The sequence below is a fragment of the Nomascus leucogenys genome, chromosome 3, assembly GCF_006542625.1.
Source record: "Nomascus leucogenys isolate Asia chromosome 3, Asia_NLE_v1, whole genome shotgun sequence".
Classification (NCBI taxonomy): domain Eukaryota; kingdom Metazoa; phylum Chordata; class Mammalia; order Primates; family Hylobatidae; genus Nomascus; species Nomascus leucogenys.
In genome coordinates, this window is record NC_044383.1 from 39,162,055 (window position 1) to 39,175,493 (window position 13,439).

General features: G+C 43.1%; 1 protein-coding gene across 3 annotated transcripts in view; it reads right to left on the reverse strand.

The window, feature by feature from the left end:
- TBC1D12 (TBC1 domain family member 12) overlaps positions 1-10,616 on the reverse strand; it is a 143,203-nt gene extending 132,587 nt beyond the window's left edge. For all 3 annotated transcript variants that reach the window (XM_030809240.1, XM_030809241.1, XM_030809239.1), the window contains exon 1: positions 9,485-10,616. In XM_030809240.1, coding sequence (XP_030665100.1) covers positions 9,485-10,437 — 953 coding nt within the window. In that variant the 5' untranslated portion in view covers positions 10,438-10,616. The remainder of the gene's footprint in view (positions 1-9,484) is intronic.
- Positions 10,617-13,439: the final 2,823 nt, after the last annotated feature.

Here is a 13,439-nt window from a genome sequence, read left to right on the forward strand (position 1 = left end):
GGGAATTGCCTGCATCAGAATCACTTGGGGGTCCTTTTAAAAAGTTAGATACCTGGTGGACCCCACCCAGGATCTACTTGGGTCTCAAGGAATCTGCATTCTTAACAATCCTCCCCCTTCCAAGTAATTTTAAACACTAAATTTAAGAATCACTGTAGTAGGGTCCAAGCAACTATCAGCCATAACTATCTGAAGATAACTCATAGTGTAGCTAACAGAGTTCCTAGGGAGAAAAAAGCAGTCTCAAAAAGGACACACTTTGCCTTTCTGCATACATTTAGAGATGGATAACAGATGTATCGTCTCAAAATCTCCAAATGTTTCCACTCTTTCCCAAAACCTTCCTACCACAACATACTAAGTATGAAATGCATGAGTAAGCCAAGTTAAACATTTCATGAACTTAAACTAAAAAATTGGCTTTGCCTGTCTATAAAAGTTCCTTAAGACAATAAAAGATAGAAATATTTTAATCTTTCTCAGCATTCCTTTCGGTTCCTTTTCAGATTTTTTAGTCAAAGCTTCAAGACTTCAGGAAATGTCACATCACTACATCAGAAACTATTTTAACATCCATCCAATCCCATGTACAAATTATGTTTAAAAATCTTCTTCTGCACAAATTGTGTAACATTTCCCCAGACAGGACACAAAAATTCATCCAGTATCTTCCTTTCTTCAAATCAGCGGATTTCAGTGGTGAAGCTGAGGAAGGTGTTATAGTAGTCTTGCTACAGTCTGAATAATAACATTTGAATCTTCACTATATGCCACATAGTAAAAACAAAGAATGTAAAATATTATTTAACCGTCATGGCAATCCCATGAATTAGGCATTATTATTATCTCCATTTTATGGATGAGTTGCCTAAGGTCCAGAGAAGTCCAGAATTAAAGAGCTAGTAAGCTAATTCAAACCCAAGCGGCCTAACTTTAGAACCAGCATTTTTAAGCACCATACCATCCTGTAATTTGAAGATGCCACCTAGGATTAAGCAATTCACTAAAACCTAGTTGACAATCTGAATCAACTGCGAGCGATTTTCTCTTTTTTTGGAGACAGTCTCACTCTACCATCCAGGCAGGAAGGCAGTGGTACGACCATAGCTCACTGCAGCCCCGACCTCGCTGACTCAAGTGATCCTCCCACTTCAGCCTCCTGAGTAACTGTGGCTACAGGTGCACACAACCATGCCCAGCTAGTTTTTTTATTTTTTGTAGAGACAGCCTCTCACTATGTTGCCTAGGTGGCCTTGAACTCCTGGGCTCAAGCAGTCCCCCCACCTTGGGCTCCCAATGCAGGCATGAGCCACAGGGCCCAACCACGCAACTTTCTAAAAATGCAAATTCACCAGCCAAATAGTAGGTCTCCTGAATCTGACTAGGCGGAGGCTGTGAATTAGAGAATCTAATTTTTTAAATGTGTTTTTAGGTGATTTTTAAATTTTTTTAAATAAAATGAGATGGGGTCTTGCTATGCTGCCCAGGCTGGAACTCCTGGCCTCAAGCGAATCTCCTGCCTCAGCTTCCCAATGTGCTGGGATTGCAGGCATGAGCCACTATATCTGGGCATTTTCAGGTGATTTTGAAATATACCAAAAGCTAGAAACAACTGCACTAGTTCATCAAAGTGCCACAATGGCAACCTTCATGAAATAACTCATGGTCTGGAAGTTAAAGGCTTAAATTCCAGTTAATTGATTAACTAAAATGTACTTATTACCCCATTCTCTCTCTCTCTCACTACCCCTCTCCACCTCAAAGAAATAATAAGAAAAAATAGATCTACAATTTGCTACAGAAAAGAAAAAAGAGCTGCTGCTCTGTGCCATCTTCACATGAAAAACTAAACAAAGATCACTGATATTTCTATCATGATTACTCTAAGGCAGAGTTAGACCTTTGCTAAAAGAAACATTAAAGGTGGAATTTAGAGTTGAAAGGAAGAGTTCTATCTCTGGCATGCCTCTCATTTTACAGAGGGAAAAAAAATTTCTGGTTTTTTTTTTCAGCTTTCTCTTTAACTCAGTTCACATTTGTAGTATTTAACCAGTAAATATTTGTGGTCCACTACTGTGTGTGCAACAGAATTGTGTATTATAATACCACAATATTAGAACTGAAGGGACTCTGAATCTCCCAATTTCATAGACGAGGAAACCGAAGTCCAGAAATTTGGTGATTTGCCCAAGGTAACAGAATTATTTAACGGCAGAAGTTGTTACCTAGGACAAAAACCAACTTACTTATCTCTCAAGCATTGTATTTTCACTACACCAAAAGCTAAGTTTTTGCTCTTAAATTTATAATTCATAGAAATCAGTGTATTAGCTTCAAGCCCTAGGAATAGATCTATAGTCTAGTTGTAATTCTTACATTAATTAGCTGATTTTGGACAAATAACTGTAAAATAAAAATAAACCCTACCCTTCCTAGGTCACAGTAATATGTCAAGAACAACAACCAAAAAAAAACTGTGGCTGGGCACGATGGCTCACACCTGCAATCCCAGCACTTTGGGAGGCAGAGGTAAGCAGATCACCTGAGCTCAGGAGTTCAACACTAGCCTGGGCAAGGTGGTGAGACCTCATCTCTGAAACAAAAGAAAAGGAAAAAAAACTTATGAAGAAAACACATATGAAAATAATTCTGGAAAACTGTGAAATTATGTAGAACTAAGATACATTTTCATATTTTTTTCCCAGAGGCAAACAGGTACTGGTTTTTAAATCTTGTAAATGCTGCCCCTAAATTGTGTGCAGTGAAAAGCTTTGAATATCATCGTTCTAGGTTAAACAATGAGTTACCATGCATAACTCATTTCCAATATTAAATTAATACCACCTTGTTAGATCATATCTAGCAAATAAAAGATTATTTATCTGTCAACAGCATAATTGGCTTTCCATGGAGTATTAAGGCATGAATAAGGTGATCATAGAAGTTCCTTCCACTTAAAAGATCTAAAAACTTAAAAGTAAAAACTTCCACTTAAAAGTAACACAACCACTCCCCAAATAAAAACCTTTTAGTCAAAATCTCTATAATGAATAAAGTGTGAAGTTTAATTAATAACATTGTACAAATGTTAGTTCCTTAGTTGTGACAAATGTACCATAAATATAAGGTGATGTTAACCAAAGGGGAACTGGGGAAGGGGTGTGGAAACTCTTGCTATTACCTTTGCAACTTTTCTACAAATCTAAAACTATTTAAAAATAAAAGATTTTAAAAATTAAAAATAAATCTCTATGGCCATTTTGGATAATTTAGAGATTTCTATCAAACAAGTAAAACCAAGTTAGTATTATAATAATAGTCTGCTTTGCTTATAAGTGTGTAGTAAAAAATGTTAATTTGGCCAGATGCGGTAGTTCATGCCTATAATCCTAGCACTTTAAGAGGCCAAAGCGGGTAGATCACTTGAGCCCAGGAGTTTGAGACCAGTCTGAGAAACATGGCAAAACCCTGTCTCTACAAAAAATACAAAACAAAATTAGCAGGTCGTAGTGGTGCATGCCTGTAGTCTCAGCTACTTGGGAGGCTGAGCTGAAAGGATCAGTTGAGCCTAGGAGTCTGAGGCTGCAGTGAGCCATGCCACCGAATTCCAAGCATGGATGACAGAATGAGATCCTGTCACCAAAAAAAAAAAAAAAAAAAAAAAGTTAATTTAATTTAGCACGTCAAAGTAATATGTTTGAGTGCTTAAATTATCTTCCACAAAAATCAGAGTTTCTGAATACGTTCTACCTAATTTGTATTTAGGTTATCACATCTCTAATCTGCCAACTGAATGAAAACCACAAATTTCTAAGGTGAAGTCCTGAACCAATGCTGGATTTCCGGTGCTTTAGTGTAGGTTCCTAGAGTGTTGTTTTTTGGGGGGTTTTTAAAAGAAAATACGGGATCTGAGGTAGGGGAAGGAGTGAGACACAGGAAAAGACATAAAAGGCTCTTGAGCTAGCTCCCCAGTTTAACATAATGGTAGCTTCACAACATTCTAAAATCCTAATAGACTTTTGTGTTTATTCTAGAGCAATTAATTACGTATTATTTTCAGTTTTCCTAAAATTTTAAACATTAATTATAGTAGCACAGTAGCACAGTTGATCTTGAACAAAACAGGTTTGAATTCAATAGATTCTTCCTTCATTCTCCTTGTAAATAATTATATCAGAGTATTAAAAAGCTGCCTGCTTTGGGGAGCTTTTAAAATCTTTCAAAACATCAGAAGTTTCATATTTTGCCTTTTCTTTAGTGATTTGAGAAAGGAATTTTTTTTTTGAGAAACTCACTTTGAAACTGTCGTTTTTTATTTTAGTTGACTGGTGGAGGCACTATGGAACAAGTAAGGGAGACTTATAGGACAGAGATGTTTATGATGGCTCAGTCAGATGGATGAATTATGATTTTGTCAACTAGCGCAAATTCTAGGTGGAAAAAAGGATGTGGCTGACTTTGTTGTTTCTGAGAACCTTAAATTAAGAAAAACTATACCTATAGGAATTTAGATTTTTCCATGTCATATTTAATAAAAACACAAAAAAATCTTCATTGGTTTTCATATTAGGGAGAATGGAGACTACCTAGATGTGAAAAGAAATCACTAAAAGAGCCTTTAGTCTTTCCTACTCAACCCAACCATTGTAAAAAGAGCTCTGTGAAAATAGCTTTTGCCACAATATTTAGGAAGTTTCAGAAGTCAACAACTACAGAGAAAGCCACATGGATCTGTATGTTTCAAAATCTATAAAGTCAATTTTCTTTTCAGATAAAGGGAAAAAATTCTTCAATTATTCCTTCCCTACCTTAGCAATGCCCTTTATTCATCAAATTCGTATAAAGACTTGGAAAAACAAAATCAGCACTACCAGGAAACACAGATACGTGTCTATGTTTTTAAATAACAGTAACTATGCCAATGCAATCCTAACAAGCTACAAAACTATTAAATGGCCTAAAAATAAACAAACAAAAAACTATGAAAGAGTCTATCCATGTAAAAAATAAACCATTCTACTTAGAAAACAAGACATGAATTTACTTGAAGGACCCACAAAAACGGTTTAGAACTTTTTTTAAGAGACATGGTCTCACTCTGTCACCCAGGCTAGAGTGCAGTGACTCAATCATGGCTCACTGCAGCCTTGAACTCCTGGACTCAGGCAATTCTCCTGTTTCAGCCTCCAGAGTAGCTGGGACTACAGGCATGCGCTGCTGTGCCCAGCTTAGAACTATTTTTTAAAAAGAGTAACAAATGGATCCTTGGGGAATTAAGGCAAGCTTGGAAACACAAAAGACTTCAAAAAAGTTTTCACTCCTCCTCACTGCTAAGTGGTACCCATCTAGCATTTCAACTTTTTTTTTTTTTTTTTTGAGACAGAATCTCACTGTCACCCAGGCTGGAGTGCAGTGGCACGATCTCAGCTCACTGCAACCTCCCCCCAGGGTTCTAGCAATTCTCCTACCTCAGCCTCCTTAGTAGCTGGGATTACAGGCACCTGCCACCACGCCCAGCTAATTTTTTTGTATTTGTAGTAGAGACAGGGTTTCGCCACGTTGGCCAGGCTGGTCTCGAACTCTCGACCTCAGGTGATCCACCCGCCTCAGCCCCCCAAAGTGTTGGGATTACAGGCGTGAGCCACTGGGCCCAGCTGCATTTCAATTTTTATAGATAGGAAAGGGTCAAGGATCTGAGGGAATGTTACTTTTAGGGCTCTGACAGCCAAGTCACCATAAACACAGAAAGGTGTCCATGTGAAGCTGAAGCAAGCCCCCAGTAGGGACTGAAATAGAACTCACCTCATATGGAAGGGAAGGAAAGTGGGAGATGACCACTAAGGCCCTCCAAATGAAAGCAATCATGTTCTAAATGAATTCCTGCATTTCCTATATGATATCTACCGAAATGATGTGTCTTAATTTAACATAATACTATGTAGTAATAGATACATTGCTGTAAAATGTTCCCCCTTCTTTACTTAAACATAAAACTGTTTTTTTTTTAAGGTTTCTCGCATAGATTTTTGCCTAACTAAGGGAAAGAGAAGAACGAAGTGGGAAGGTAAGAAGGAAAGCATGGAGGATAAATAGGTGGGAGAGAAAAGAGCCATAAAGTGAACAAAGGTTGTAGACTTAACATAAACATGGACTGGGAAATCAGGAATCCTGGTTTCAAATCCAAGCATGCCACTAGCTAACTAAATTACCTTCTTTAGACAATGAGATTCCTGATCTAAAAAAAATGAAGTGGGAGTAAGGGTTGCACCCAAGAACAAGATTCCATCCCAAACAAGCCACTTCCAAAGAGAGCCCTCACCTGGAGCTTCAGAGTTGAGAATAGCAACTATGCAGTTAGGGGTAGGGTTGGATCTCTTGGGTTGTGTTGTGAGACAGGGGTAATTTCTGATTATTTTCACTGAGGATGGAGATTTTGCTCAAAATTACACTACCTAGCTAGAGCACAGTAAAGGGGAATCCATGAAAGCTACCGATTCAACCCAATCTGAATGGTGTTCTTCATACCAGTTGCTAGGTATTATAGATTTAGAGATGAATGTCACAGTTCCTGCCTTTAAGGTGTTCAGAATTCAGTTAAGAAAAACTGTGCCTCTCTGACTCTGCCCTTTCTTTCCCAAGAATGTCATATAAAGGAAGCACTGACTCCTAGAGTCTTGACATTCAGACCTCTATCAGGAAAAATGAGGCTTAGAGAAATTAACTTTAGGGCACCTGTTTTCTGACTTCAAATCCAGTGCTCTGACACATATGAATAACGTGGCCATATGAATGTCATCTAGCTATATTAAGTTCTATTAGTCTACAAGTAAAAGAAAATTTAAAAATTAAATCAAAATTCCTGCCTACTTAAAACACATGGGAAATGAAAGAAAAAATAAAATTCCTACCTACTGTTCATAGTATGAAAGCCTCCTATAAATAACATTGTTGGCTGGGCACGGTGGTTCACACCTGTAATCCCAGCACTTTGCGAGGCTGAGGCGGGTGGATCACCTGAGGTCAGGAGTTCAAGACCAGCCTGGCCAACATGGTGAAACCTGGTCTCTACTAAAAATACAAAAATTAGCCAGGTGTGGTGGCAGGTGCCTGTAATCCCAGCTACTTGGGAGGCTGAGGCAGGAAAATCACTTGAACCCAGGTGGGCGGAGGTTGCAGTGAGTCAAGATGGTACCACTTCACTCCAGCCTAGGCAAAAGAGGGAAACTCCATCTCAAAAAAAAAAAAAAATTGCTCATAAATTGCAATGCATATATATGCATCTGTCTTCAAACTTAATCCCCACTAGCCTGCACCCCAACTGCAGGTCAGGGACAGTTGTCTAAATCATCTCTATTCACAATGCATGGCAGAGAGCAAGAACTCAAGAGTACACTAGTTGAATCTGTGATCTCCAAAGCCCCTCCCAGATCTAAAATTGCCTGACATCTGACCTGAAAACATGACCAAGATAGATATGACCAATAAACACCCAAAGGCCACACAGTGTCACAAATTTATAAACCTAACCCACCTTGAGATCTTTTAGAATACTGCCAGTACAAGCTTTAAATATATTTTTGCAACTATATTACAAATACAGACCTCATTACTATATATATTGTCCTGAGTAACACAAAATTAGGATTGTCCACTTTTGACTTAAGAAACTTTATATTTGTAAATTTATACTAGCAAAAAAACAAGGAATAAACTATAAAGAGGAATAAGAAATATCAATTATAATCAGAAAATTGTGCCTTTATGTCTACGATATGTACGCTAATTGTATAACCTGTTAAAACTTGAGCTAAGAATTTGCTTCTTTCACTTCTGGTTATAGTCAACAACCCTGAAAAGGTGGCAAAAACAAAGTAGGGAGAACTCTGTAAAGGAAAGTTTTACAAGTTGGGAATATTTTCCTATTTGCCTAGGGACTTAAGGAAAAAAGAAGAAGAAGAAGAAGAAGGCGTGTCAAAATCTAACTCAAGGAAAACTGCGGTTTTTTTTTGTTTGGTTTTTTTTTTTTTTTTTTTTTGAGAGAAGTCTAGCTCTTATTCCCCAGGTTTCAGTGCAATGGCTTGATCTCAGCTCACAGCAACCTCCGCCTTATGGGTTCAAACGATTCTCTTGCCTCTGCCTCCCAAGTAGCTGGGATTAAGTCGCCTGCCAACACGCCCGGCTAATTTTTGTATATTTTGGTAGAGACGGGGTTTCACCATGTTGGCCAGGCTGGTCTCGAACTCTGACCTCAGGTGATCCGCCCACCTCGGCCTCCCAAAGTGCTGGGATTACACGACTGCTCTTACAGTAATGTCTATTAAGTATTTTCTGACTACTCTTATTTATCCCTATTAAATCAACAAACCCCCATCCTGAAATCTGCAATGTCCAGCACCATAATTTAATTTCTTTTTTTTTGAAAGACGGAGTTTCGCTCTTGTCCCCCAGGCTGGAGTGCAATGGCGCGATCTAGGTTCACTGCAACCTCTACCTCCCAGGTTCAAGTGATTCTCCTGCCTCAGCCTCCCGAGTAGCTGGGATTACAAGCACCTGCCACCACACCTGGCTAATTTTTGTATTTTTAGTAGAGATGGGGTTTCACCACGTTGGCCAGGCTTGTCTCGAACCCCTGACCTCAAATAGTCCGCCCGCCTCAGCCTCCCAAAGTGCTGGAATTACAGGCGTGAGCCACCGCGCCCGGCCCGTAATTTAATTTCAAGAATATCCTGTCAAATCACAAATACAATACCATTTTTTAAAAAAACTTAAGTTATTGGGGAAAAAAAGGGGAGGCCTATCTGGGAGATTAGAGAAAAGGCTTTCCTTAGTTAAAGCGCTAATTTGGCTTAAAAAGTTGGGATAAAATTCTAAACACCAAACTGCATTTTAATAAAGGCCACTGAAACAAATGATTAAACACTACGAAGCACAACCACTTCTAATTTCAAGAATTCCCAAACCACTTGAATGGATTTAGACGCTATGCAAACACAGCAAATAAACAGCTCTACAAAATGACTTCCTTTTCTCTTTTACAACCACACCCGTACACACATACCGCCTCCCCCCACCCCCCAACAACCTAAATCTTTGTAGTAAAATTTTTAAAAATTGGGGACGGAGATGGTTATCTGCTTTTCCAGAAAAGGCAACTGCAGATGTGGCACTAGCTAGCTGGCCCAACCTGACTGCTCAGAAGCCAGGTATGAATGGCAGGTACAGCCTCCCGCAGACAAGGCAACAGAAAGACTCGCTGTCCACAGAGCTCACAACTTCTCCTATAGAAACACAAAGCCGACCCAGTTCCTCTTCCTCCAGCGACAAATCAAAGCTAAGTCCTGACGCGTGCGGGGCTGGCACGGAAGCGGCCGACCAAGCTCTCCGCTCCGGCTCCGGCTCCGGCTCCGGCTCCGGCTCCGACTCCTACCCAGACCCCGGCTCCGGCCCCGGCCTCGCCCCGAGTCCCATGCAGCCTGCGCTGTACCTGGCGAAGAAGTCCGCGAAGCCGCCGCTCCGTCGAGCCCGGGCCGAAGTCCCTGCAGGACCCTGCTCCGCGGCGGGCAAGGGCACCGGCGGCCCCGCCGGGGGCAGGTGATCGCGGACGCTCTGACCGCGGCTCACCTCGAACGTGTTCCGAGAGTTGAAGTGAATGTCAGAAAAGCCCAGGCGCGGCTCCGCACCCCCACTAGTCCTCTCGGTCGAGGTGGCAGGGGGCGCGCCCTCCTTGGGACCCCCGTCGCCGACTCCCCGCTGCTCTGAGTCCTCGCTACTGCTGCAGCTGCTGGCCGGGCTGTCCCCCGAGTCGCTGCCCGCGTCCTCGGGCTCCTCGGCTTCCGCGGCCACCAGGCAGCAGCTCCGCAACGGGTCCTCAAGTGGCGAGGCCCAGTCGGACGGGCTTCCCGCGCCGTCCGTGTCCTCGTCACCAGGCCCCTCCAGGCGGAGGCGGCCGCAGGGGCGGCGGCGGCGCGACTCCCGACCGCCGGCGCGCGCCAGACCGCGAGCCTCTTCCAGATCGCGACAGTCCCGGCCCGGCAGAAAACCCGAGTCGCCGTTGGTCATGCCTCCGTGCCGCAGCGCGCGGCCATCAGCCACCTCCGCGCCGCGGTGTTTGGAGCCCAAGCCCAGCAGGCAGGCGTCCGATCGTGGGGCTGCCGAGGGCGGCGGGGCGCCGGCCTGGCCAGCGGGGAGCGGACAGTAGCAGAGCCCCGGCTCCAGCTGCTCCCCGGCCGCCGCGAGGTAACACTGAAGGAGCTGCCGAGGCGGCGTCTCCTCCTCCTCGTCAGCCTCCTCCGGCGGCTCCACAGCGCCGACGCCTCCGCCAAAGCCGCCCGTGGCCCAGATTACTTTCCTGTCCTGGCCCACGGGGTCCGGCGCAGGCACCGGGAGCAACTTGGGGTTTCTTCCCGAGCAGGCTCCGGCATCCTCCGGACCCACCATCTGGGGGCGGGTGGCGGCCGCCCCAGGAGGCAGAGAAGGACTGCAGGCGCAGGCTTGGCCAGAGAACAGCTCTGGGTGCTGGGGCCGCGGCGACAGCCGCCGCAACGTTCCCAGACCCACCCCTCCCACCCGCGGGGTCGGACAGTTGCTTGAGGGCGGGCACGCGCCAGGACTCGCGCACGCGCAAAAGTCGGACCGGTCAAGCCCCGACCTGGAGATTCCCCGAACCATAGAGACGGTAGCTAGAGAGACGCAGGCTGCCAATCCAGGATCCGCCATCTGGATGGTGGAAGCTGGTTGGCCCGCTCTAAGCATGACAGTTCTTACCGAAGCGCGGGTATTGCTCGCTGAGCAAAAATTCACTTGATGTGTTTCATTTATGGTAGTAAAATACTCCCATATTTGGGAGGTGTTAGCGTGGGTAAGTCCTTCCAGCTCTAATTGGTCACCAGTCGACTTTACGATTTTTACATCCTTCTCCGGCATCATTGCCACAGTTCAGGGCTTCATCACTTCATCCAGGAGGGTCAACACGCTCCCTTCTTCACTTCATCTAACACAAAAGAAAGATAACCTAGGTTATCTTGCTCACCTAGCACCATGTTTCATCACAGTCCTCTGTTTAAAAGATTATCACCGGCCGGGGGCGGTGGCTCACGCCTGTAATCCCGGCACTTTGGAAGGCCGAGGCGGGTGGATCACGAGGTCAGGAAATCGAGACCATCCCAGCTAACACGGTGAAACCCTGTCTCTACTAAAAATACAAAAAAATTAGCCGGGCGTGGTGGCAGGCGCCTGTAGTCCCAGCTACTCGGGAGGCTGAGGCAGGAGAATGGCGTGAACCCGGGAGGCGGAGCTTGCAGTGAGCCGAGATCGCGCCACTGCACTCCAGCCTGGGCGACAGAGCGAGACTCCGTCTCAAACAAAAAAAAAACGATTATCACCTAAGGAGGGAGAGGAAGTGGTCAGGCAGAGAGGAGCTATTGAAATAATTCCAGCACTCTGCGATAGTGGACTAAAATGGGATGATTGACCATTGAGTGGAAATGAAGTATATTTAAAGTAAAAGACCAAAGACTTGATAACTGATCAGAAGTGACAGAAGAGAGAGTAACCAATGATTACTACAAAGATATGATTACTACAAAGATATGAGACTGAAACTGAGAGAGTAACCAATGATTACAACAAAGATATGATTACTACAAAGATATGAGACTGAAACTGATATGGTTTGAAGAAATAGAAAATTGGATAGGAAAAAACGATTAATAGGGGAAATACATCTGGTAAAGTAAACGACTGAAAATATCCAGCATATAGAGTTCTAAAACTTGAGTTGGCTGGGCGCAGTGGCTCATGCCTATAATCCCAACACTTTGGGAGACCCAGGCAGGTGGATCACCTGAGGTCAGGAATTCGAGACCAGCCTGGCCAACATGGTGAAACCCGGTCTCTACTAAAAATACAAAAAATTAGCTGGGCATGGTGGTGGGCACCTGTAATCCCAGCTACTTGGGAGGCTGAGAATCGCTTGAACCCAAGAAGCTGAAGTTGCAATGAGCCCAGATTGTACCACTGCACTCCAGCCTGGGAAACAAGAGTCAAACTGTTTCAAATAAACAAATAATAAAACTTGGGTTAGGGTTTAGGTTCAGAGACACAGATTAGGCGTCATCTGAATAATGCAAGTAGGTGGATGAATCATGAGTAACACTGCCTAGGAAGAAAGAATAATGATAAGGGTCGGGCGCAGACCCAAATGTTTCATTATTTCAGGACAAAAAAGTTGTATTGCAAGAGATTGAAGAGGCATCAGTTGTGGATAAAACGAAGCAGAAAATATAGACCACTCATTCTATAAAAGTATATAGAATATAGACCACTCATTCATTCTAAAAGTATGTTAGTGAATGCAAGAACAGAAAATAGAGTCGTAGAGGAGACATTATTTTCAAGCCTTTAAAATTTTTTTCATATAAAAATAACTATACATACAGATATAAGAAAGAGGGAATATGGCCAGGCGTGGTGGCTCACGCCTGTAATCTCAGCACTTTGGGAGGCCAAGGCGGGCAGATCACGAGGTCAGGAGATCAAGACCAACCTGGCGAATGTGGTGAAACTCCGTCTCTACTAAAAATACAAAAAAAATTAGCCAGGCATGGTGGCGGGCACCTGTAGTCCCAGCCACTCGAAAGGCTGAGGCAGGAGAATCGCTTGAACCCAGTGAGCCAAGATCGCACCACTGCACTCCAGCCTAGGCAACAGAGGGAGACTCTACATCAAGTGTCTTCGAAAATGAGCATTATTGAAGGCCCTAGGAAAGGACTAAGTGGCAAGGGCATAGTCAGCAATGCATTTATTATCAAGGTATTTCAGAAGGGAAAAATGACTTTCAGGACACGAGTGGAAAAGTTAATATAAAAAGAGAGAAAATATTTGCAAATTGTATATCTGGTAAGAGTGCAGTATCCAGAATAAATAAAGAACTTGTAAAAATCAACAACTGAAAAACAACCCAACTAAAAAAATGGGCAAGGGACTTGAATATACATTTCTCCTAAGAAACATATGTTAATGGAATATTAATAAGCATATGAAGTGATGCTCAACATCATTAGTCATTAAGGAAATGCAAATCAAAACTACAATGAGATAGCACTTCACACTCACCAGGATGTCTATAATCAAAAAAATAGAAAACAAATGTTGAAAAGGATGTGGAAAAACTAGAACATTCATACATTTCTGGTGGAAATGTAAAATGGTGCAGCTTCCATGAAAAATAGTTTGGTAGTTCCTCAATAAGTTAAACATAGAATAGCAATTTTACTCCTAGGTGTATACCCAAAAGAATTGAAAGCAGGTGTTCAAACAAAAATGTTTTACATGGGCTGGGCACAGTGGCTCACGCCTGTAATCCCAGCACTTTGGGAGGCCGAGGCAGGCGGATCACCTTAGGTCAGGAGTTCAACACCAACCTGGCCAACATGGTGAAA